General features: G+C 48.5%; 1 protein-coding gene and 1 long non-coding RNA gene across 11 annotated transcripts in view; one reads left to right on the top strand and one right to left on the bottom strand.

Moving 5' to 3' along the window:
• The window catches only part of LOC142924096 (uncharacterized), a 42,412-nt gene extending 24,436 nt beyond the window's left edge, over positions 1 to 17,976 (bottom strand). Inside the window, exons 1-3 of one of the 3 annotated variants that reach the window (XR_012941247.1) lie at positions 17,711 to 17,976; positions 16,543 to 16,703; positions 380 to 1,650 (exon numbers count right to left, since the gene is read on the bottom strand). This is a non-coding gene — a long non-coding RNA (uncharacterized LOC142924096). Of the gene's footprint in view, positions 1 to 379; positions 1,651 to 13,092; positions 16,704 to 17,710 lie in introns of those variants that run through there. The other 2 variants (XR_012941245.1, XR_012941246.1) reach the window with 2 other exon arrangements.
• A 523-nt stretch (positions 17,977 to 18,499) lies between these two features.
• The window catches only part of LOC116940164 (glutamate receptor ionotropic, delta-2-like), a 219,091-nt gene continuing 210,886 nt past the window's right edge, over positions 18,500 to 26,704 (top strand). For 5 of the 8 annotated variants that reach the window (XR_012941244.1, XM_032949509.2, XM_032949512.2 and 2 more), the window contains exons 1-2: positions 18,500 to 19,052; positions 21,207 to 21,362. Coding sequence is in view for 6 of the 8 variants with exons in the window: in XM_032949509.2 (XP_032805400.1) it covers positions 18,959 to 19,052; positions 21,207 to 21,362 (250 nt within the window). In the remaining 2 variants the exon portion in view is untranslated. The other 3 variants (XM_032949510.2, XM_032949508.2, XM_076065555.1) reach the window with 2 other exon arrangements.

Genomic DNA, 26,704 nt, shown 5'->3' with positions numbered 1-26,704 from the left:
ATTGAGAGCTCCTTCTTGTGGAAACCCTTCTTTCAACAGTAGCATTGGATAGACATTACCTGTACCACTCATGTAATCGAATGATTCACATATCTGCTATTTATGCAAACAAAAATCTGAAATGTAATTTTCGCACTAAACTTGAGTAAATATTTGGTACTGCTTTAAACGTGTTTTTTTTTTTTTCTTTTCGCAAATACCTTTGTAATTGTTATTTTGTTTCTTGTGCATAATTCATGCGATGCCTTGTTCATGCCATAGCTTTGACGTGACCTAAACAGACATATACCTTGCACCGATGAGAGTGCTGTCCTTTTAAATGTTTAATATCCATCTTTATGGGCTGCTCTGTGTTAACAGTGTGGGGGGGGGGGGGGGGGGGGGGAAAGCCCCAGTCTGTCTGACAAATGCGTTTAAGAGAAAAAAATAACCCTTCTGGATTGAGGCCACATTGGAAGCAAATTGGTGTCTACACCAATAAGTGCACACGTGTGAATACTATCCCCTCTCTGAGAATGATAGAGGACTTTACACTGGATGCTGAGGATAAGTGTACGATTCCTCTCTGTAAATGAGTAACTTCCTTTCGACCAAGAAACTCCACGAATAATAATTTTGTTAATATGCACATCATGGTATCTTTGTTTTGATTAAATACTTCCACAACATAATATCGTGCAGTATTTTATTGTATTTATTCAGGACAAAATGTTACGTAATTGTGCAAGATGCGATATGGGTAAACATCTTTAACATTTGTTTTGCACGAATAGCATTATCTTCCAATTTTTCCAAAGCAAATATGCGCTCTGTTTCGCGATGTGATTCTAAACAGTGACTGGATGCTAATTTGAATAATCCTATATTGGGTTTTCTCAGCAACTCTTTGTGCGGAGAGAGAAGCGGAGGATCAGCGACAGCAATTATGTACTCATTGACAACAGGGAGTAGTGTTTCGCGATATCCATTATTGTACAATCGGTTATCCTATGAAGCGTATTTTACAACGCGAATTGGACATATAACGTGATGAATGTATTAGGGAACACATTTGTTTTTATAACGCGGATGAGCATTGGATATAACGCGATTGAGTGAACGGAACCACGTCGCACGATTTGGAATAAGTGGTCGCACGGCTGCCTCGGCGTTGCATCGCACGAGGTGGTGGGATGCTGCTGGATGCTCCTGCAGGCTACCCACGCGCCTCAGTCTTTGTTCAGCCTGTGTACGTGTTCTCGTCGACTGACCTTAACCCTCTATTATATATTATTTATTATTACAACCCAATTTTTCCACGGACGCAGTGTTTTCAGGAACATAATTCCCACGTTGTTGGAGACCAGACCGTACTGCGCTATGCTCCAACATCTACATTGCCAACAATCTTCATCAGCTCGCGATATCCCAGCGAGGTGAAGTATGATCTTATAACCCCCCGCCCCTGATCCGCATGATGTGGGGAGGGACTCATTCACCAGCGACTTAATAAAGAGGCATTACACGTGCAGTACAATGCAGGACCAGGTGCAGCCATGAGCAATTAGTACTGATGTAGGTGTCACGTTAGACCGCCATTTTTTCTTTTGTCTCGCGGAAACTGCCTCGCACAGTTCTTCGAGAAATCCTTGTGCTCGAATCCAAGAGGCACTTCAATGCGGAGATGGAGGAGAGAAAACAGAGCGGGAGACACAAAGCGAGGCGACTTGGTAATCACGAGGCATCACAGTCAAAGCCCACGGTAGGCCCGTGCAAGGTAATTACAGTTGAATCGCAAATAATTAACACAAATTTCATTAGTCTTCGGGACTGCTGATCAAATATGTTTGTTTTTTTCCCTCTGCACCTTGCTCTTGTGTCATCACTGTCCACAGGTTGGCACTGTTGCCGTTGTTATAACCTTATCTTGTTGTTTGTCATTGTTAAAAAAAAAAAGTCACCAAAAAAGGGCGTAAAAATAATGTCATAATATTCTACATTCCTGGTCGATTAAAATGTGCTTTTGTCGAAAACAAATTGTCACGTTGCTCCGTGCATTCAATGCGACTCTTTAATGTACATCAAGTGGTTTAAAATTGGACTTTCCTTAAGAGCTGTAGAACAACGAGCAGTAAAAAAAAGTTGAAAGTGTTATACACCTAGGGTACTGTGGTTTGTCATTAGGAACCTACCACATACGTCTAAAGTAAACTTCACTTCCCATTTGCTCTGAGAGCATTCTCCTGTAGGCAGGTCATTCGCCTGACATGCGGCTGAACGCTTAACTCCAATTTTCCTTTGATGCTTTTTCACAAACCTCCGCATCGAGCCATTGTTATCAATATTTCATTTTTGTTGGAAAAATGTGAAGTAACATCCTTTTAGTGGTGCCCGTTTTGTGAGTGCTTTTTATGTTGTTAATCGCATCTGAAAAATCAAGGTATAAAATAAAGAAAACGTGGAATGTGTACGAATGACTTTGCTAGTGGTAAAGGGTAATTGGATTGATTGGAGTGGTGAAGGGACGTGAGTTATTTTAGTTGGGGGGGGGGGGGGGGTGATAGTGATCCTGCGTTGTATTTGCCCCCCACGGTGAGAATCGTGTTCATTGGTTATAGCTGTTTAGTTCTCAACGGAAGAAAACTAATATCTAAATAGCATCTGACTTAAGTTAACATGTCTCAAGTGTCCTCTGCTACGAAGCATCGGACATTCATTATGTAAATAACTATTTAAAACGTACTAAATATGCATTACAAGTTTCGATTTAAAGCTTTCGTGACTGTAGGGATTCATATTCTTGGTTCTTTTGGTAAAGTCACGTAGAAGGGAAATAATACAAATAATACAATTAAAACAATAAAATTATCACGACGTTTCAATTGCAGCATAAGCAATCATCATCAAGTGTGAAACCACAGCAAGAAAATTTGAAAAAAGTGGCGTTTTTTTCTTAACGTAAGCACCACGGACAGCAACTGGCGGTTGTTCAGTCGGACGAGTCCATCTATGCTGGGTGGGAGTGGGGGTGGGAGTGGGGGGTGGGAGTGGGGGGTGGGAGTGGGGGTGGGAGTGAAGGGTGGGGGGTGAGAGTGGGGGGTGGGAGGTGGGGTGGGAGTGGGGGGTGGGAGTGAGGGGTGGGAGTGGGAGTTGGAGGCAGGAGTGGGGGGCGGGAGTGGGGGGTGGGAGTGGGGGGTGGGAGGTGGGGTGGGAGTGGGGGGTGGGAGTGGGGGGTGGGAGGTGGGGTGGGAGTGGGGGGTGGGAGTGGGAGTTGGGGGTGGGAATGGTGGGTGGGAGTGGTGGGTGGGAGTGGGGGGTGGGAGTGAGGGGTGGGAGTGAGGGGTGGGAGTGAGGGGTGGGAGTGAGGGGTGGGGGGTGGGAGTGGGGGGTGGGGGGTGGGAGTGAGGGGTGGGAGTGAGGGGTGGGAGTGAGGGGTGGGAGTGAGGGGTGGGGGGTGGGAGTGGGGGGTGGGGGGTGGGAGTGAGGGGTGGGAGTGAGGGGTGGGAGTGGGGGGTGGGAGTGAGGGGTGGGAGTGAGGGGTGGGAGTGAGGGGTGGGAGTGGGGGGTCGGAGTCGGGGGCAGGAGTGGGGGGTGGGAGTGGGGGGTGGGAGTGAGGGGTCGGAGTGGGGGGTGGGAGTGGGGGGTGGGGGGTGGGAGTGGGGGGCAGGAGTGGGGGTGGGGGTGAGGGGAGGGAGTGGGGGGTGGGAGTGAGGGGTGGGAGTGGGGGGTGGGGGGTGGGGGGTCGGAGTGGGGGGTGCGAGTGAGGGGTGGGAGTGAGGGCTAGGAGTGGGGGTGGGGGTGAGGGGTGGGAGTGGGAGGTGGGAGTGGGGGGTGGGGGTGAGGGGTGGGAGTGGGGGGTAGGAGTGGGGGGTGGGAGTGAGGGCTAGGAGTGGGGGTGAGGGGTGGGAGTGGGAGGTGGGAGTGGGGGGTGGGGGTGAGGGGTGGGAGTGGGGGGTGGGAGTGGGGCTAGGAGTTGGGGTGGGTGTGAGGGCTAGGAGTCGGGATGGGAGTAGGGGGTGGGAGTGCGGGGTGGGGGTGCGGGGTGGGAGTGGGGGGTGGGAGTGGGGGGTGGGAGGTGTGAAGATGCTGCAAGGGGAAGACACAGAGCGTGAAACAAAACAGGGTCACACACCATTTATTGACATGCTGCTGAAATGCACTGGTGCACTCTGAGAGCAGAGGTCACGAGAGGCCTTCTCTTCCGATGGGCCTTCGCACCACCGATGGTGAACGTGACGTCTCCCGCTCTGTTTTGTTCACCAGAGTTATTGTCTGTTCTAGGACGTGACTCATTTTAAATCTTTGTGTCTGTAATATATTGTTGAAATAAAATGGTATTTTTTTTATCAATTCACACTCCTTAATAATGGGTATAGTAATGTTTTGTGCTGTTCTCATGTCTATGTAGTTGTTGTGCGATGATTTAGTGAAATTTATGTTTAACAAACGATAACTTTCAAAGATGCTCGTGTGTTTCAATTGGTTCTGCTCCTGAATTTCAGACGCGACGAAATACGAGTCAGTGATGTTTCCGTGCAAAAAATAATTAGCTTCACAGAGATAATTTAAATATTTATTTCCAGAGCAGCTCCACCAGAGTGCAAGTGCCATCCCCTTAATTAAGATTCGTTTCCAGTGTCTAATATAGTCGGAATTTATTTTTCAAAGTGTTGGGAGACAGTGAAAGCTAAATAAAACATGCTTTATTATTATTATTTTAAACGGTGACTTCACTGAATTTATTACTGGGGAAAAAACAAAGCCACAAACAAAATTCTCCCCAGATGCCCTCATCAACGTATTTAATGTGTTAAATCGATCACTACTGCTGCAATGGCATGATTTAAATGCGCTTCATTAAATAGGAGTAGTAATATAGAGGTACACCTCTGTGAATAGGTCAGCGGTTAGAAAAGAACGTGTGTAGAGCATCGAGCCCTCTAGGCCGGCGTCCGCGGTGCCGATCCCTCCACACGTCAAGACCGGTGTTTTGACGTTGAGGCAAAACACAGCGGGTTAAAGTTAAAAGAGCTTAAATAAACATGTGACGGAGCTTAGCACACGCACTGGTGAAACGCTTGTACGACTCCGGCGTCTTTCTGGTATCGCCGGTACCAAGGGGAGGTTGGAATTTCAAATTTACGTGAAGCCTTTACTCCAAATTGGCCACTCCAAAACGGTCACCAAAATGTGGAGGGATTCAGGCAGCGCCTTCTTCTCACCTGACACACCTCCACCCTAATCGTGACTTGTTGTCTCCGTGGGTTGGTCATCTGGCCATGAATAACGTGGCTTTTATTTTCCTTCTTGTTATTGTTGCAGTTGTAACGATCATTAAGTGCGGCTTTCTAAATAAAATCCATACGTTATGTTCCGAGTAACACGTCCAAAGAGAGAGAGAGAGAGAGTGGCACGATCCTGGCAGCAAAGCAACGAGGGAGCATCGTGCCCACGTCTCGTGCACTGCGTCTCGGCGGCGGTGTTCGGCAAATGCAATTTCAGCGCTTTGCTTTCCAGTGCTCGTGACAGCCGCGCTTTCTGTAACTCTCCTCGGATGATTAATGGCACCTCCGTTAGCCCCTCTCACAACGAACCCACACTTGTGTCCCGCCAACGCCGCTGACGAGTCCGTGCCGCGCGAGTCTCGCGCTCCTCGCGGTTTAATAAAAGATCGCCAGTCACACCCCGACGGCGTTTCCTTTCGCTGCGCGCTGAGAATCCTCCAAGCCCGCCGCAAATTGTGTTTTTTTTACAACAATAATAATAATATGGCAGGACATAAATCCTCAAGCGCCCGTGTTGTGAGTGTGACGCGCACCACACCAACCGCGGCACTCGGTTGCAGTTCAGACTTTTCTTTGGCGTCTTCGGGCGAAATCGGGATGTTTAGCTGGCCGTGATTGGGACACATGCGCACGTTACAGCCCCTTGTCTATCCGCTACTGAATGAGGGCCTTCCCACACCGTGTGAGTCGTGGCGGATTTTTGATCTCGCTTCACCGAGCTGATATAGGCTGTCCATAATAGAGGTATTTGGGTTAGATTGCGTGAATAGATGTGTCGTTAAAACCCGCCACCACCCGACACAGCCAACTAGTAAGGGTTGTCACGTAAACAGAACGTGGCCAATTCGTCGCTAGTACAGCACACCGGTGTGTTGGAGAGCCAAGATTGTAAATGTTGAGGCTTGGCTCTCCAACACACCGGTTAGTGCTGTACTAGTCACGAATTGGCCACGTTCTGTTTACGTGGCAACCCTTACTTGTTGGCTGTGTCGGGCGGTGGCGGGTTTTAACGACACATTTAGATATTTACGCGATCTAACCCAAAAATCTCTATTATGGATGAAATTGGTCGCGAAAGCCTACGTGTTAAACTGATATCGGATGGTTGATAAAAAAAGCACGTTGGAGCATAGTACAGCACAACAAACGATGTTCTCACCCTGCCCTCTGCTGACAATGTATCCACGATGATCCCGCATTCAAGCACTGTCCGGGCTCAAACGCCTGCTCAGCTTTGAGGTTCGACGACATGGGGCACATTGCAGGTGCTGTGGTTACAGGCCGCGATTGGGTAGTAACATTTTGAAGTGTGATGTTGAAGAGTACCTGAGTTACTGATTTAGCAAGTTCAGACAATGTTGAATTTAATTATGCAATTGCATGGATAACATGTCCCGAGTTTCTTGAATAATACAGGACAAACAGCACCAATAATACAGGACAAACAGCACCAAGAACATGTCCCGAGTTTCTTGAATAATACAGGGCAAACAGCACCAATAATACAGCACAAACAGCACCAATAATACAGGGCAAACAGCACCAATAATACAGGGCAAAAGCACCAAGAACATGTCCCGAGTTTCTTGAATAATACAGGGCAAACAGCACCAATAATACAGCACAAACAGCACCAATAATACAGGGCAAACAGCACCAATAATACAGGGCAAAAGCACCAAGAACATGTCCCGAGTTTCTTGAATAATACAGCACAAACAGCACCAACAATACAGGGCAAACAGCACCAATAATACAGGACAAACAGCACCAATAATACAGGACAAACAGCACCAATAATACAGGGCAAACAGCACCAATAATACAGGACAAACAGCACCAATAATACAGGACAAACAGCACCAATAATACAGGGCAAACAGCACCAATAATACAGGACAAACAGCACCAATAATACAGGACAAACAGCACCAATAATACAGGACAAACAGCACCAATAATACAGGACAAACAGCACCAATAATACAGGGCAAACAGCACCAATAATACAGGACAAACAGCACCAATAATACAGGGCAAACAGCACCAATAATACAGGACAAACAGCACCAATAATACAGGACAAACAGCACCAATAATACAGGGCAAACAGCACCAATAATACAGGACAAACAGCACCAATAATACAGGACAAACAGCACCAATAATACAGGACAAACAGCACCAATAATACAGGACAAACAGCACCAATAATACAGGGCAAACAGCACCAATAATACAGGACAAACAGCACCAATAATACAGGGCAAACAGCACCAATAATACAGGGCAAACAGCACCAATAACATGTCCCGAGTTTCTTGAATAATACGGCACAAACAGCACCAATAATACAGGGCAAACAGCACCAATAACATGTCCCGAGTTTCTTGAATAATACGGCACAAACAGCACCAATAATACAGGGCAAACAGCACCAATAACATGTCCCGAGTTTCTTGAATAATACGGCACAAACAGCACCAATAATACAGGGCAAACAGCACCAATAATACAGGGCAAACAGCACCAATAATACAGCACAAGCAGCACCAATAATACAGGGCAAACAGCACCAATAATACAGGACAAACAGCACCAATAATACAGGACAAACAACACCAATAATACAGGACAAACAGCACCAATAATACAGGACAAACAGCACCAATCACTAACATTCAGTTTGGGCTGCCACGGTGGCGAGATGTTACCTACCTTGCCAAGTATATAGAAGGTCGTGGTTTCGATCCCGACCCTGACGCCTGTCAATTTGGAGTGTGCGTGTCTCTCTCCCTGTGGTTGCGTGGGATTTTTCTCCGGGTGCTGTGAGAGTATTTGGCTGCGATAAATGTCTACGTAATAAGCCACATCGCTGAGCTCAGTCGCTTTTGAAACGAGCCGTACTGCTCATTGGGCTTTACCTGGTCAAAAAAAAACTTTAAATAGTCGATAGGTTGGCTTCAAAGAGTCTGACTGTTTTACTAGGCAATAGGGCACGTCATGGAAATGCTTATCTAGGAAAGCAAAAGGTGCAGCCCTGATTTTATTTGCTCAGTCGATTGTTGATGGGTCTCCACCAGAGCGAGCTCTAGAGGGTATTCGGCCTACTCTCCCATGCTGGTTGGATTTCAGTTTAACACGTAGCCTTTCGCGACCAATATTATCCATAATAAGAGGTCTTTGGATTATATCACGTAAATGTGTTGTTAAGCCCGCCACCATCCGCCACAGCAAATTAGTAATGTTTGTCACGTAAACAAAACATGCAAATTCGTTACTAGAACAGCATACCGGTGTGTTGGAGAGTAAACCCACAAAATGGACAATTCGAGCACGGCGTTTCGCCAGTAATTACAACTAGCATCATCAGGCAACAGACAGATTTGTCTGGCTCACTAATCGGCACGTGTCGGGTGGTGGCGGGTTTTACGACGACACATTTATATTTACGCGGTCTAACCCATCACACCTCAGTTCTGGTTGGAAGTGTTGGACGAGGTCGGGGTACGCACACTCAGCCTCACTAGCCACGAACCGCTGGTTGACTCACTGTGGTGCATCCATTCTCCCTGCTGAGTGAATACTGCCGAATTGATTTAAGAAACTTGCACGTTACTGAGCCTGCAGATTAAAGTGAACCACAGACCTCTGGATTGCAAGTCCAGCGTGCTCACCATTACACCACAGCAACACCTGGGAAACAGAATATCATAAGTGATCACTTATAATGATATGTGGCTGATGTGAGAATTGGGAGGAGGGCCTGCACTTCCACGATATCAATTGAAGGCTCCGACATTTCCAAGAGCAGTGTAATGTTGTTAATGACTCAGTCGTGCACCGGTCACCCGTGCAATTGTTGGCACCAATCTGGATAAATGTTTGAATGGACACAGCATGATTGTACTTAATACATGGTTGTGTGACCACCTGCTGATCATCTCAATTGTATGATGTGCGCGCACACAGTCCACTACGTGTGTGTGTGTGTGTATAACAGTGAGCTCTGGTTGGGATATGTTGCGCAGCGGTTGACCCTATGAGCGATGCAAAGATAAGTTGCCTTGCTTCTAAGAGTTTTTTTTGTTAACCTCAGCAAGGCAATTCACCCCTGAATTACATGCATTCCTTAAATGTTAAACATTCTAACTGCATACAGTACATTGCCCTCGGAATTTGGACATTTAATTTGCTATGCAGACGTTTCAATATTTAATATTACTGGCGTAAGGTTAGAGGAATATAATTTTGTTTTTTTATCTATGCAACAGCGACGCTCCTGGCTGTATCTCATTTGATCCATGGGACGTGGAGATGGTCGGGGGGGGGTGGTGATGCTTGATCTCATGAAATGTTTTCAGTGCTCTACAATTCACGTGTGGCCAATTGGGGGTTAACAAATAGCGGTTTCAAAACATACGGCGGGTCACATCTAAATTGAAGTCAAGTTTTTCTACATCCTGGCTCCCTTCAACGGTAAAAAAAGCCATCGGAATAAACAAAAAAGAAAATAACGATACAATAACCGCACTGCTTGAAGGCGAAAATTACGGAACAATTATCAACTATATTTAGAGCAATAATTGTTGTGTTACCTTTTAATAAACTTCACACCAAGGGACCTGAACAAAATCCTCAGGCGAGTCGGATAATTTATTAAATCATAGCACAATCATGAATACATTTCATTAACCCGATGATATTTATAGAAGTGTGAAGTACTTCACTATGTAAGTGACTTTTGGGAAATTACTGCAAATATTGTTTTGCCGTGCATTGTTTGATATTGGAACATGAGGTGGCCAATGTTGGTAGATGCAGAACATTATTAGCAGGACATCACGTGCGAGCAGACAGCTGTTGGTTCGGCCGGAATACATTCACTGGGCTTGTGCATGCGTGAGCATTCCTCTGCGTGGAGCACACAAAATGCACTCATTTTTAAATACTTCTTCACAAAATGTAAAATAAATGAACCATGAAATAAGCACCCAACGTATAATTTAAGAGCAAGCTCGGTGCCACTGAATGTGTATTTGTATGCAGAAGGGGGGAGGGATGCCCGACTATAATAAGTGATTGTGCACAATTAACAGGAGCCCCACGCTGCGATTTATTCTGAACTGACCACGTCACCGCATATGGCCACGGGCGAAACACCGTTGCCCTGCTTGTGGCCGCGTTCGAGGGCGTGTGCGCATTTTATTTGTCACAAACGAGCCGTGGGTTCTGGCGGTAAGTTGGCGCGCGCGCGCGCGCATGCATGGATGGATGTGTACCGCAATGCGGTGTGTGTGTGTGTATGTGTGTGTGTGCAGGCTGTCACGCTCCGCCATATCACGGCGCAATTTGAGAGTGCAAGAGATGACGTGGGCAACGCGGAGACGATGCCTCCGACCTCCTTTGCTGAAGCCGACAGTAAACCATTTGGGTCGGACTCTGGTCGCGAAATGCGTTCGCGCGATCGGCGTTCGTGCGGGAAAGAACAAATAGGAAGGTCGGCGTTTTTGGTGAACAAAAAACGACGCGCGGCAATGTGCCGCTACCCCGTGGCATCTTTACAGATCTTGGGAGACACATAGAGGAGCAAATGCTTACTGCATCCATCTACAGATGAAGCCCATTACCGGATGGAGTCACGAGTACGATGAATAATTAGGCTTCCTTCGCACGTTTATTTTTTGTTGGCTAATCGTGCTCAGCCTAAGCATTGCGCGGGAATGCTACACGGTGTCAATCGTGCCTGCAAAATAAAGGCTCCCTGTTTGAACTTAAGCTATGACTCGTTGTTGGCTCGCACTTCCACAGATTGATTTGTTTGCAGTGAACTTTAGCCACTGTTTTGGCTTACATCACCCCGTGCTGTTAGTCCAAACGGCGGCAACAACAACAACAAGATTAGTTTGTATGTTTTGCGAATGCTTGGAGTAAGCCAATAGGTTATTTTGAACGTCTGCGCAAGGAGCTATCCATTAGTTGTGTAAATGAAAACAAAGTCCTGCTGGGATAGCTGTTTCTCAGTTAATGGTGAAAGTATATGTAACATGTGAAAACACAAGATGGTCTTAGTCCAACCCACAGTTTGTCTACAGTGACACTTGCTGGTATTTAACTTTGACACAAGTACAACAGCAAAGGCCTTGGCACGCAACACCAGGATGTTCCCGTTGACTGGACACGTTTCGGATCAGCTCCTTCACTGCACAAGGAGTGCTTCGCATTAAACTGTACCTGCTCTTGCCAGTTCGCGGCTAGTGGATAATTTAATATGAAGGTTTAACCAATTATGTAATTGCCTGCACAACGGGCATAGCACGTTTCGATAATAGCAAAGGCAAATTGGAGCACTTTACTTTGCAGGAAATGCCCACGTTTTCTAACGGCAAACACTCCACGTCTCGCGTAGAAATACGCCACATTGTCTTAATTTTAATATTCTCCCGTGTGCACGTTGCCAGTCATCCTGCAATGGCACTGCATCTGTGCTGAGCCGCTGACTCGACGAAACAAAATGCTCGTGGTGTTCCCTCAGCAAATCAGTTCTAGTGCGATGTTCACTTGAACTCACTAAATGTGCAAAAACAATCAACGTGTGCATATCTGCTGTTGTCCAAGTCACCGGATAAACTTTTAATTGGGCAGAAAGTGCCTAAATGGAATTGTGTACCTGATCACCAGCCAGGCTGACCAATCGTTTGGTTGTAAGTAGACCCGCCTCGAGAGGGAAGCATGTTTTTTTCTGTCTATTTGCTTAATCGTTCTGAAATATGTTCCGCTCCATATGCACTCTTTCTTTTCACATAAAAGTTTAGAGCTTGTAAAATGCCTTTTTTGTCAACCTACCCATTACATTTGAGTGATGAAAAAGAAACAGCCACGTTCCTGCCTGTACAACATTCCCTCCTTATTCGCGGAACTCGCTATCCACGGTTTTGTCTATCTGCGAATGACATCTGGAACTCTACACGACTGCCATATCGAGAGAGAGAGAAAAGTTAAATGAAGTGATGAGACAAAGTGATGAGAGAGAATGTGGTGACAGAAAGTGGTGAGAGAGATAGTGATGAGAGATACAGTAATGAGAGAAATTTATGAGATAAAGTTATTAGTAACAAAGTAACGAGTGAAGGTGATGAGAGAAAGCGATTAGATCATCGTTACGGCATCCTTCTATACACTACTATTTCAATATGATAATAGTTTTTTTTCCTTTTTTCTGGCAACAAAACTTAAACCTTTTTTTACAAGGAATCATGTCTACATTAACCACAATACCCGCGATCAGAATGCAAACAAAAAAAACACACTCTGATAATATATGCATTGCCCTTGAAATTGATTGGTCCACACCAGAGACGGCTTTCCTTAGAGCCTAGTCGCTTACGGTGTTTGACCAGAAGACGCCAAAAGGCGCACACTATTATTATATTTTGGTACTGGCAAAGGAGGCCTCATGATGATACTATTCAATAATTTAATATTTATGCGTATTTACCTTGGTTATTAAAACCAATTTTTCGTGCTATTATGATCATTGTCATGCGTTGAATAGCTTATATACGCGAAATTTGCTATTAACGAGCATCTCCGGAATGTATCCCTCACGAATAACGAGGAAATACTGTAGTGTACTTGGTTCTTGTAACATATTAAATAGCAGGGATTTGCTTATTTAATGTCAGAGAATTACACATTTAAATGAAGAAAAAGATGTGCAAGTCAATTTGTTAGTTAACATCCTACAATGATAATTGTTATAAGCAATATGTAGCCTATTCAACTGCATACATAAATACGCACAGACATATACACTGCACAGGGCCAATCGTAAAACGCCTTTTTATGTGAGAATAACGGCAATTACAATCTCCCATCCAAAATAATTATATTTTAAGCATTGATTTTAGCATGTTCCACACATACAGTTAATGCTGCACTAAATTAAATCAATTGGCCAATTACAGGGATTGCATTGAGTGTAAAAAATATGATTTTCATTCTCATCAGTGTTAAGCAATACTTAGTGATGTCTTTAATTTTGCATCAAAATATCGAAGGACATTGTTAAATCTCAAAATATTGCACTGTATTATGTTGGCATTCTTTCGGAATATAATGCATTTAAACATAACTAATAACATACACACTACTTGCAAACAATATCTGACAAAAACACATTACAAATGTCCAACAAAGAGGCCAGCTAGAAATAGATCAGCCGATAAATGATGTGATGCCCGCCACAAGAGCCGAGTTACATAAAATGCCAAGCCCTGCAAATATGCTGTGTGCATTAGCTAAAATGAACAATACAATTGGGGCAAATGCTTGTCCTCCCCGTTAATTGCAAGAGGCTGCTAGCAACATCAATTAAAAAGTTGCAATAATTATTATATATATAATACAGTAAGGTCTCAGAGTACGCGGCGAGAGTTGGGTTCCATATACCCCCGCGTAAGCGTGAATTCGCTTAAGTTGGGCTTTGCCTATATGAAATGCAAGTGTATATAAAATGCATATACATGTACATACGTGTTTAACAAAGTACAATACTGTACGGTAAATGATTCACTAATCATCGGTAGCGCCCAGGTCAGATAGAACACTATATATTATTAACACTATGTATTATTAACAACTAGATTAGAAGACACGATATTGTTTTGCACTCGTTCCGTGCGTGGGCGATACGGTTAAACTCCTTCAAATCCACGTCCGCGTGATGGAAGGGGGAGCGGGGGGGGTGTTATTTGACTCCTCGCTTTCCACCCCGGGCGTGTAGCGAACGTACGAGTCACACAAAGTGTGAGCACGAATCGGGGTCGCTCGCGTATGAGCCGGTCCGCGTACGCGGGTACTCTGAGACCTTCCTGTGCACGGTGTATTTAATAACTTCCGAGAAGTGTTTGTCTTCGTGAAGCCCGTAACTGCGTCTATGGACGCTGAAGGGTAGCTGCCAGGCACTGGTTTGTGTCTCAATATTTTGGGCTGGAACCGTTTGATCTATCTGGCTTGGGTTTTAATTAGGCGAACTTCTTCCACCCCTTTACACTCATGGGTTGTTCATGTAGGTCAAACTTTAGGAGAGTTATGGGGATCTCCCCCCCCCCCCCAACCCCTCCCCGTTACAAAGTATTGCAAAAGAGGACACAAATTGGGTTTTCTTCCAATCACGTCGTATATAGCGTCGGTGAGCCGAGTAATTAATTAATTATCGGGAGAACCAAAAAATTTGCTTCCCGTGAAGTTCGATGCCAAACGCGATGGAAAGTGGGCAAAGCCCAGCCATGCTACTGATTGTATCACATTTATTTGTGTGTCCGTGGTGTGTGACGGCTAATTCAGATTCATTATCCCCGTTTACGTGGTGAGCGCTGAGCACCCACTGACAGGAACAGTCACGCGCCCACTCTTTAGGTGAGCAGAACTCACAGGCTCTTTAAGGTCTAATTCAGAGAAAAATGTGCAGTCTAACACGGTAGGCTTTCGCGACAAATATCATCAATAATACAGGTTTTTTTTTTTCTGGGGGGGGTTAGATCGTGTAAATTTCTGGCTGCCGTCTGATGATGCTGGTTGTAATTACTGGCGAAACCTCGTACTCAGAAATTACATGTTGTGGATTTACTCTCCGCACCGTTGTGCTATACTGGTAACGAATTGGCATGTTCCGTTGACGTGACAAACATTCATATGTAGGCGACCTAACCCAAAAAAAAAACCTGAATTATTAAATCACAGCCTTTTGGTAATTACGCGCATGAACTGCGTGTCGGCGGCTGGGGACGGTGGGGGCGGGGGGGGTGATGAAGAGGTTGCGTGTGGAACAGAACTCTACTGCCGCGGGTGCAAACGAGCTCAGCCCGGAGAGAGCGTGTGCCAGCGTTGACCGTGAGAGGCGCGTCGGCCGAGCCGTGCGTGGCACGCGATGCTGGTTCTTGCCGGCTTTTCCCGAGTTGCTCGCCTTCGGGACAATTGAGTACTCGTGCCTCGGTGTCGGAGTGCACGTGCCCGGGCATGGCCTCGGCAACACGCGTACCTCCGGTGCAGCCGTGGAGTATGCTTAATTGCTCAAATTACCATACATACATAAATGCATGGCATATAATACAATATCGTTTTAGTCACCTCTGGGGGGAATAGGCTTCCGTGTTAAAATTATGATTTGCGTCACCGGTGCGCCTTTGGGCAAATATAATAATTCTACTTAGCGCGCGGTGATGCGAGTTTTCGCCAGTGCGCGGAATTATTTGAATGTTTAATCTGGAGGCGTCAACATGTTCCTTTTTGAGCGCTTTTTAACTTCAGAACATTGCATTCGTGTATATCGCACGCAGCAATTACGGGCTGTCCTTCTCGGCGAGCTGCGACGTGATGTTATGCAGACGCTGCATTTGTGGGTAATTAATTTCAACACAGCACTGATGGCTTTGATTGTCACAGACGCAGATAGGGAGAGAGAGAGAGAGAGCGACACTCCGCCAGTAGGACAGCGGCAGACTTTAAGATATTTGACCGTACGAGCGAGTGAGCGAGTGAGAGAGAGAGAGAGAGGACTGGGCGGTGGAACGACGAGGCGGATGCACAGTGCGGTTACGCGACAGAGTCAGACGGGACTGACCAGATAGACGGAGTGCGCGCTCGTTGCATTAGTATTCAGCACCAGGCTCGCCGGACGGCGCAGGCCGGCTCGGCTCCTCTCGCGTGGGCCCTGGGTTTCCCCGTCCTTGGGGCACAGCGCTGTGCGGCAGCCCCCCCCCCCCCCTCACCGCATTAAGTTTATAGGGCTTAACCAGGCGAGGACAACTCAAGAGGCCACGGTGGGGTCTCATTTGCAAGAGTGACCCGGGGCATTTAGTCTGCCAGGATTGCTGCTGCTGCTGCTTCTGTGTGTGTATAATCCCAATTGAGTAATTTGTGCCGTAATTGTCGAATTCCGGCAAATTTCGTACGCCGGTGCACGACTAAGCACTTCCATAGTTTTTTTCAGAAATGTAAATTTCTAATTGTTGCTCCAACATCGACATCAGCCGCACGAAGAAGAACGGCACTACGCATGAAAATGACGTCAGGGGATGTTTCGCGTCCCCCCACCGTGATGAAGACGGCGCGCGTTTATCACCGCTACTACACCCGCAGTGATAATCAGGGCGGGCGGCTAGATTCCAACCGTGAAACCTCGACAACAAGCGTGAACGAGCTTACCGCGAGACCCGCGTCACACCGACCGACCGACCGACCGACCGTTCGTTACTCCCCACTACGCCATACAAACCGCGCATGGTCCACGGGTAGCGAAGTAACCGGAGTAGTAGATCAGATCCACGCCGCGCGCCGCGCGGGGGCCCCCGGTGGCCGTGTGCGTGCAGCACAACCCCGGCCCGCGGGTAATCCTCGGATCCATTGCCACGGTGCGTCGTGCAGCTGCAGCCCGCCCTGGCGTCACGTGCAGCAGACACCAGCGCATTACCATTCCCGCCGCGTGCGTGCGTGCGTGCGTGCGCGCACACGCGCGCGCGCGCGCACAAAGATTTAAAAAAAAAATCACCCGAGTAGCCTTAGCGAATGTTGGGGCAAGTGCTGTAGGCGAGAACCTATTAAGGTCAGCGCGGTACGTGATAGGGTGGGTGGCCAGCATCCACGCCCGGACGCCTTTGTCTCCCTATTGCATCTGCTTACACATCACACCAGGTGCTCATTTGAGGCTGAGTCGATCTAGAGAAGACCCAGGACCGTTTTTAGATAATCGTCACTGGTGTTGGCGATGGTCGGGGATCGAACTCGGGTCACCGAGTTCATAGCGCAGTGTGCTAACGGCTACACTACCGCTCCCCATCACGCGCGCACACACACGCACACACGCGTGCACACGAACGGTCGCGCATTCGTACCACCCCTCCACCACCGCAGCATCCCACGTTAAATAAAAGCCAGCCATTATGCAATTGGCTCGAAATCAATACGCGAATAAATAGATAACGTGTTTGCGAAGCGTTCCCATAAAACCATCACGGTCTACGGAACCGCGCCGCGCCGCTGAGCGTCGCGACGAAACAACGTGGTGAAGGAAGAGTGCCACCTCGCAGAGACTTTTAATCTCCGTCGACGCAAATCCATAACGCGCGACGCATTGACCCCTTACGAGACAGAAATAAATAATAAACGTGCGAAAAGGAGGGGAAAAAAAAGGAACTCGGTCAAATCAACCGTCAACAATTCGTGCGCGCTATCGGCGTCGAATCGCAACAGCAGCTGCAGCGGCTGCGAAACCATCTTCAAACCTTTTTTTGTTTTGTTCGTATCGTTAATTTCACATCGAGCAAAAATGTCTCGCGCCGCCCGCGTGGTCGGCTGCTCTCCGTGTCGCCCGAGCCGAGACGCGCGGGGACCCGCCCGTGCCCACGCCCGCTCCTCCCCGCCCGCCCGCCATCAATGCCGCTTACGTCAACATTGATTTGCCGCCGCGCGCTTGAATTGAACAAGGGGCCCCGGGATGAGGAATCACTGGGGGAAACATGTCGCTGATGCTGGGATCGAAGCGACTCCGATGGCTGGGAAGGCATCGTTCACCCGGCGCGCGCTGAGCCGGCTCGCCCCACCGAGGCTCCTCCTAACGCAGACACCGGAGTGCTGATCGATGCAGCATATCGCCTTGGCGCACCCTTCCCAACTGCGCTCGGAAGAGTCGCAACACCCGGCGCGCGTTCGAAATTGCCTCAGTGCCAAGTGGAGTGTACGCGCCGTTACTGAACGCGCAGGGCGGGAAGGCTGGTGGCAGCGGCGGGGGTTCATTGCCTCGTTGTTTTGTGCTTCAAGGTCAAGATGGAAGTAATTTATGGAGGCGCTAACGTCTTCTCCAGTTGACGTTCAGCGAGTGGCGTCACTTTTCCCATCCCATCCCCGTGCTCCTTCCTGAACTGTGCGCGCGTTGCCATGGGGTGGTTCACAGAGACCCCTCGACGCCAAATTGCACCGTTAAGCGCGGGGATACAGGTGCCTCCAAGCATACAATAACTATTATAATATCTAGTACACCCCTTGTAATATATTTAGTAATATCGAGTGCGCGTGTTCACACACTCATCGCAGCGCATCGAGGCGAGCCTCAGAAGAAGCCGCGAAAGAAAACAGCACTGTTCATTTTTTTCGTCTTTTTTCTTTCTCACTCCTCCTCTCCTGCTTAGCGTGCACACTGGTGTGTGTGTGTCTCCCCCACCCCTGCCCCCTCTTCTCTCTCCACTCTTCCCCGCCCCTGCTTCTCCGCCACGAGCGCGCGCCGCCTGCAAGCTGCTTGCACCACCGCGCCTGACTCGCGCCGGCCGTCAGACGGAGCGCGTCCGCCTTTACCACGAGGACGCGCATCCCGCAAAAAAAATCTAGCGAGAGAGAGAGAGAGCGGGAGAGAGCGAGACACACAGAGAGAGAGAGAGCGCGCGCGCGGGAGAGAGCGCGCGCGCGAGAGAATGAGCACGTGACCTGCGCTCGCTGCGAGAGCATCTGGCAATGTCTGCTCGGCCGCCACCGGCGCATCGCTGCTGAGCTCAGTCGCCCCTCGGATGCCGTGTTACGCATGTTTCGGCGCTCACAGACACCGGCGGAGGATCGGAGCGGCGTGAGCGCCCGAGTCGCGTCTCGTTCGTCCTGCGGGTGAAACTTGCGGAGCTTCGCTGGAAGAGGAGACGGGCGATGCAATGGGAGTATTGGGAGCTCGCTTTCTGCTCGCTCTCGGGATCGTGGTGAGCTGCTACGGCTCCGTGGCAATCGGCGACTCCATCATTCACATAGGTGCGTGCTCCGCTCTGCGCGGCGGTGTGAGCGAGCGAGCGAGCGAGCGTGCGTGCCGTCGCGTGTCTGTGCTTTGCGCTTGGTTCAAGAGGACGGGGGGGTCCTGCAGAGGAATGCGTTTTTTTTCTGTCGTTGTAATTTCACAGGGCTGAGGATCGAAGGCTCTGACTGCTCGTGCGAGGTTCTGTTTTGGGGTTAATTTGCGCGTTATGTTGCGATCGCGAATGTTTTCGCGCGCCGCTCGCAGCAGCAGCAGCGAGTGGAACGTAAGTGAACTGCTGCACTGCGAGTAGGCACCGCGCACCGAGTTCAGATCATTCCGGCAGCGCCGCGAACGGGGCGCGTTCGCGTTAATTTGCTGTAAAACGGGCGGATCTGAGCGCCCGTCGTTCGCTCTCAGAATTTTAAACAGCCGCTTGTGCCAATGATCCTTTTCATCCTTTGAGATTTAACGTGCCAACGAAGATGCTGCCAGAACAACTCCCCGTTTAATATTCTCCGAGCGAAAGCCGTCGTCATCGTACGCTTCGGTATCTTCTCGCAGTTGAATTCCTGCATACAGTGGTCTGCCTGCCTCCGACTGACGATGGCGCGGATACAACGGCGTGATGACTCCGTGTGTGCGTGTCTGTGACGGCAAAGCCAATGCCACCCCGTAGCCACGACACCGATGCGTTTGCAATACACGCACCTAAAGGAGCCTGTGAGATGAGCTCGGCGGGCATCACCAGCCCGTCCGTGCGTTAACTCTTACGATGGACTAAATATCGCCCCCATATATTATTGCAACGGGCGTCGCATACCCTGTACGGACTTGCCTGTATAGCCACCCAGTCTGGCTCGCTTGTTGTGTGAGCCCTGCTACCGTCGAGGGAAGGCGAGATACGGAGAGGGGGGGGGGGGGTGGGTGGGTGGGTGGCGCTCGGGAGCACTGAAGGTGGCAGCTCTAACAGCCTTGCCCACCCCACTCAACGCATGGCACAGGGACAACAACGCGTGCACGCCGACCGCGAGATTGCCATCACAGCGCCCGGGGCCGAGTGTCACGTTAGCCCAGGCATCGCGGTCGTGCGCACAGGGAATTCACAGGCGAACGTGTGCGTGTATCGACGTGGCGAATTGTTGCGGTGGGGTTAATGGCAACTCGAGGCGACGTTGCAACTCAGAGATGCTCTTTGTTCGCTCTGCTGGGCAACATTTGCATTGCTTTCTTGGCCACGTTTTTTTTTTTCTTCTGTTCACGCGCCCGCTGTCGAAGGTGACAATTAGTACGAGTGTGCACATGTCACCAACTTCTTACGGCAAGCCGCGCTCGCCCTCTGCGCTGTGCGAATGTGCGAGCGAGCGGGACAGCGAGCGAGCTGCCGAACGGGCAAAAAGCGCCACGGACAGACCAAATTATAGCATGGCAATGCATTGTCAACGCGGTTATATGCGCGCACACACACACACGGTTAGAACATTCACCGCAGGGAACATTGCAGAAATAATTAATAGAAGCTACAAATGTCACGAATATTAATTAAGAGCCTTTGAAGCGAACGTCGAATGCAGTGCACGTCATTGCAATCGCTGAATGGCGCTATCCGACTGTTGCTTGCGCGTAATTTATGCGGATCGTTTTGCTGGTTTGAAATGTCGTCGTGCCCGCTGCATATGCCTCCTCCCCGCACCGAGTTTGAAGGTGCCGCTGATTCGTATCAGACAGGCCTCCGAGTTGCCTCTCCTACCAAATGATGGCATACGAGCGTTGCACACACACACACACAATATAATTTCGCTGGTAAGGTTGAATGATGTGTAAATTCAACACAATTATTCATAATGAACACGAGATCATTCCAAACCGTTTTGGCTGATTTGGTTTCTGGGGGATATACGGGGCAGTGGTATACCAACACGGCGTTGTACATGCCACACGCACTGCGCGGCGCGGTGTGGAGGAGGCGGAGAAGCGCTCGGTGCCGAGTGTGGAGAACCCCCCCAGGCCAGCGTGGTGCGTGCGCGTGTGTGCCCGCGCGTGCCCGTGTGTGCGCGCGCGTGTGTGCGCGTGTGTGCCCGCGCGTGCCCGTGTGTGCGCGCGCGTGTGTGCGCGTGTGTGCCCGTGCGTGCGCGTGTGTGCCCGTGCGTGCGCGTGCGTGCGCGCGTGTGCAGGCGCCGTGTTCGAGCGAACGGCCACCAAGGATGCCGAGGTGTTCGGCCAAGCGGTGTCGGACATCAACGGCAACGACGAGATTCTCCAGAGCGAGAAGATTGCCTACTCCGTCAAGTACGTGGACGGAAACAACCCCTTCCAGGCCGTCCAGGAAGGTGAGAAACGCCGCCCTTGTGAGCGAGCGCCGTGAGCGAGCGGTCCGGCGTGAGAGAAGCCGTGGAATTTGCATGAGTGCGTGTGTGAGAGAGAGAGCGAGCGAGTGAGTTTGTGGCGCAAGTGAGTGAGTCGGTCTGGGCACGAGTGTGTGAGTGCCATGCACTCGAGAGATGGGGAGCAAAGTGGGAGGGATGGGGGGGGGGAGGGCTTCGTCTCCATCACTCCCGTGGGGCGGGGGGGGGGGTGGTGAGAATTGAAGACTCACAAAAGAGCGAGTCAGGCATGCCCCCTGGTGTCATAAATCCCTATCTCTCTGTGAATGGGGGTGGGGGGTGTGAGAAGGGAAATAATTTAATAACCATGTAAGTGAAAGGAAACATTTGGGACCAAACGGGCATTATGCAGATCATTGCGGACACGTTTACGGGCAGTTGCTGCTGCATCTCCACTTGCTGCTCGAATGTTGTACGCCACTGATATCGGGCCTGGTATAAGCCTACGTGTTGAACTGCCTTGAATAGCGTTGCACAAGGGATGCAAAAAGCAGTAAGGCACATTTATATATATGTCAAAATGTATGAAACATTAATCTTGTTCGTCATTACTACTGGTTTATAACAAAAATATATATGTATGGTACTTTGACATTTCGAGGCAAAGCCCCTTCACCAGAATATAGGAGTAGAAGGAGCAATTCTGATGAATAGCCGTGGCTATTTCCCGGAAATGTTGCTCCCTTGTACATTTCTGTCATAAAGCGGAATTGGTAAGGGACGTGGGAAGTTGTTTGTTAAAGTCGTGCCAATGCATTATGTTGTATAATGTGTGTATATATCATGTATACATTAATCACATCCGCAATGTACTGCGTATCATTAGTATTATTATGGCTTTTAAAACGCGGAGTTTTAAATTAACGTAGCGCAAGGTCGGTGTGACTTTCTGAAGGCAAATGTTCATACTTTTTTGACTGCTCATCATGCGAGTATATTCCCTCGTTTGTGCACATTTACACATCGTGTCACGGTTATGCGCACGAGTTCCATACGCACATGTTGATGCATTGTGTTGTGTCCACAATTTCTCGGAGCGCTTGACAAAAAAAACGCAGCATTTGCCTCGGCGTCAACTCCTATGTCACGTTTCCTAACCCACGCTGCACCAGTGTTATTCGTACCCATAGCAGTTCTCCGTTTTCACCAATTCGGACAGCGTGTCCAGATGCCTTTACTTTTGTGAACTGTTTACTTGGCGCGCGATTGTAACGGTCTCGGTGAAGGGGGACTGTGCAGTTCTCTCGGATCGTCCCTTCTGGCACTGCCTCAAGGCAAACCGTCAGGTTAACCATCCCCCGAATAACAGCTGCCTCATTAACAAACGGAAGACCGAAAGATCAGTCACGATCATGAATTGCATTGATTGTATTGGCTGTCTGTGTTCCACGTGGGCAGAGGCTGGGACGTAACAAGGTGCTCCGTGCCATCATCCTCCTCCCCTTGCTATATCCTTGCAGACATCGAAGAAGGCTGGAGCCATAACTGCAAATTTGCTAAATGGCCAACGGTCACTAATTAAAATAAATTGAACCCATCTATTTTAGAATTCAACATGGCACAATATAATTATGATTTATTTTTAGTTGATGCGCTTTATTCACTTAATTGGTATTACGCGAATAAAAAAATAATCACACACTTGGAAGAGAAAAACAAATCATGGATTTGAAACAGCCGCGTAGCATTGGAGGGCGCGTGCGGCGTTAAAGACTGCGCGCAGCAATCCCACAGTGTCACGTGTGGCCTCGTTCGACAAACGTTGAAATGCGCACGTCGCTAAACGCTAATGAAGGCATCTGATCGCATCCCTGTGAAACACTTCAGAAAAGAGCACTATTGATTTCCATGTAATCTTAAAGGGCCTCGCTGCTCGTGTGGCATGTATGCCTTGATGTGGCATTCTGCGTTTACTGCGCTGTTTAATGAGCTGTTTGCCTACTTAGTGATCAGTTTTTTTTTAAGCATCTGCCCTGTTTTGATTGATGATGAGCTATTACACAAAAATGCACATTAGCGCATGTACAACCTTTCACTGAAAGGTTGTAAATGGCCGGGCATTGCTCGTGACACTGCTGATGTGTGCGATGAATGGGAATGCAGCCAAGCATTAGCATCTCCCAGGGTTCCGTTCTTGCACAATCATACACACAGCACAATGAACTTGTGCCTTCATGTGCAGGGGGGATTCTGCATTAATTGTTTAGGGCATTCCCCTCCTCCGCCTTAAAGCAAGAGCTGCGATTTCAGAGAAGTAATACAACAAAACAATGCATCTACCGGGACAGTGAGACTTAAACATTGTCAAGAAAAATGTCACGTGTATAGTCGGTGTGAATCGACCTTAAACATGAAAGTGTAATGCTCTTAAGCAGATTGTGTTGCTCGGTTATAGTTCTTTGTTCCACGCGGGTCGCGTTTTTACACGCTTTTTTTATTAACTCACTCTGTTGTTGTATCCTCAAATCTTGTAACTCAATTTTAACCCACTTCCCAATATGGTCTCGACTAAAAACTTGGTATACTTATGTCATACTGATGACAATACTATATTCTATCATTAAAAATATATATATATTTTTATATGTTGTTTCGGCTTGGGTCTAATTGTCCACGCTCAACTGACGGCTGTAAATCACCACGGTCCTTTACGTTATGGCAAGCTTCGGGGCCACTTCATGGAGTCATGGAGTTCTGCCATTACTTGTACGGTACATTTCATTAAAGCGTGTTTAAAAAAAAGTTTTTTTTTAAATATTACTTATTTCAACATTCATTATGGCACTTACAGGAGCGTTTCAGTTCGTGAGGACAAGGCAGGGTGTTGGCTCACCCTGTCAGGCAGACTTCTCAACGCCGCGTAGGACTATTCTTCCCATCTAAATCCACCCCTTTTAAATATCTTAGAAGGCTTCTCGCGCTGTCTGAAACCCTGGTATTTTGGAGAAAGCGATTTTACTTTTTTGCAGTACAGAGTCGAAGTTCCGACGTGACATGCTGACACCCATGCCAGATCAAAGCTTCACTTCCTCCCCCCATGCTTCCCTGCCCACGTGACTTGTCATCTCCCGTCTTTCTTAACGTCCCTTCGCCACGCTCTAAACTTCTGAAGTTTGCCTCCACTTACGCCGGGATATGCCAACCCCAGTGCGCCTGCCCCCCCCCCACCCTCGGCTAGAGACGGGCGCGTGTGCGCCGAGATTAAATCGTCATTTTTTTCTCTTCTTTCACGACAATTAAAGGGCGTTATTTTACCGCAATTTAAATCTCGAAAGTGGACGGACGGACAGGGCGGGCGGGAGTGATCTGAGCTCGTCTTGCCACCGTCAAAGCCGCCGCTATTTTATTTTCTGATGACGTTCGGGGGGGGGGGGGGGCTGTAGGGGAAGTCGAGCAAACGACGCCGCCGACACTGCGTTGGGCAAGTTGGCGAATCCGGGGTGAGCTCCCACTCACGGAGGTCAGCGCGGATGCGTTTTGATGGCGCGCGCACGGGCGAGGGTTGTCCTCGTGCATTCGCGATGCCCCCCCCCCCCCGCCAATCACTACCCCCCTCCGCGCCCACGTCTCATGCGTCATGAATCGCGCGCGATTCAGCGAGGCATTTCACTCCCCTTACACCGCCCAACAGCAGCACTGCAGTTCCCCACTCCCCACCACCTCTTCCCCCCCCCCCCCACCTCTTCCCAAATCCTGCGTTGTGATTTTGGTGTCGGTATTCGGCGGCGTCTTTTGTACCTCTCGGAGGAAAAACGGCGCGGTGGTGTTTCGTGAAACATCCGATTGATAACCAGGAGTGAAAAAAAAACTTGCACGCGTTCGTCAATGACGCTAACTTAAAAAAAAAACATCAAAATGCAACGTTTTGTGCAAGTATCGTTCATCGTAGAGCGTAAATAATCTCATGGGAAACAAAGAGGGGGACAGTATAAAAAAATAGAACCTCACTATGGCCCCCTATATGTCCAGACAGTTGGAGCAAGTGGATTAGCGAGCAGCTATTAAAGGCTGGCACAGTGCATGAAGGGGTGTGATGTGGTCAGCACCATGCCCGGTTGCCTTCGCCGCTCCATGAGTTGTGTTTGTACACCGTGCCAGGTAATAATTAGTTCAGAGGCCACGTGCCACCGATGTTCTCCAAGGGAATTCGAGTCGCTGGGGTTTACAGCACAATTCGCTAACTACTACGCTACCGCTTTGCGTGGCACCCAAAGACAAAGATCCCCCTCATAGCCTGTAACAGACTGTTGGGGCAAGTGCTACTCGCGAACACTTATGAAAGCCATCACGGCACACAAGGGGGTGGGTGGCCAGTACTACGCCTGGCCGCCTCTGTCTCCCTCCTGACAATGCTTAATACACACCGTGCCAGGTACCCAGTTGAGGCTGAGTAGACCTAGGGGAGGCCCAGGAGCCGGTTCAGATATTCGTCACTGATGTTGGCCGTGAGCGGTAGTTGTTTCCGGGTTCGTAGTGCTGCACCATAACTGCTGTGCTGCTGCGCATCACACATGCACCACAATAAGGTATATTTGGGCTGTGGTGAGGTTAGGTATCCCTGATGATCCGGCAGGCAATACTGCTGGAGATGTTCGCATTTCTTTGTACTCTTGTTATTAGTCGTAGTATATCGCTTGTTTAGCCAGGACAGTCTCATTGATTCTCAATTCTTTTTCAGCAGGGTCCTGCCAAGTGTTTGAAGTCGAGGATGATAATGCTATATGTAATCCCAAATGAGTAATTTTCAGGTTATTATTCAGCATTGGCATGTTTTTGGCCAATACTCTTTACATTGTACGGGGTTTTTTTTCTTCCCTCTTGGCTTTGAGAGTAAATCTAAGAACCCGGAGGAAACCCATGCAGAACAGGAGAGGCGCCCTGGTCAGGAATCAAACCCAATATTTCCCTGCTGTGAGGCACAAGTGTAACCACTGTGCCACCTTGCCGGCTAAAAGTGGAAACTGGCTCCTATCGCATTTTCCGTAATGCATAGTCTCTTAAAGCAGTGCATTATCCAGCCCAGTAACATTCAACAATGTGTATTATAGAATTAGTTTATTTTTTTTAATGGAAGGTTATTAGCCATAGTACTGCATATTGCTTTTGTTTATGGTGTTGAACCGTGGCCTGTGATTTGAGTTGTGTGCCCTTGCCAAAAACATCTGTCAACTCTAATCAACGACAACTTCGATAGTGTTGTTCATTGTTGGCCGCTTCGCAATTTGGGCTTTGAGGGCTGTGCTCAGCAACTGTTTATAAAAAAAAATCCAGTATTTATTTCACAATCC

Source organism: Petromyzon marinus, chromosome 8 (genome assembly GCF_048934315.1).
Source record: "Petromyzon marinus isolate PM22_M1 ecotype Great Lakes invasive population chromosome 8, UKy_Petmar_22M1.pri1.0, whole genome shotgun sequence".
In the NCBI taxonomy this organism is placed as follows: Eukaryota; Metazoa; Chordata; class Hyperoartia; order Petromyzontiformes; family Petromyzontidae; genus Petromyzon; species Petromyzon marinus.
The sequence above is the reverse complement of the archived record's forward strand: the minus strand, read 5'-3'. Positions and strand labels throughout refer to the sequence as shown.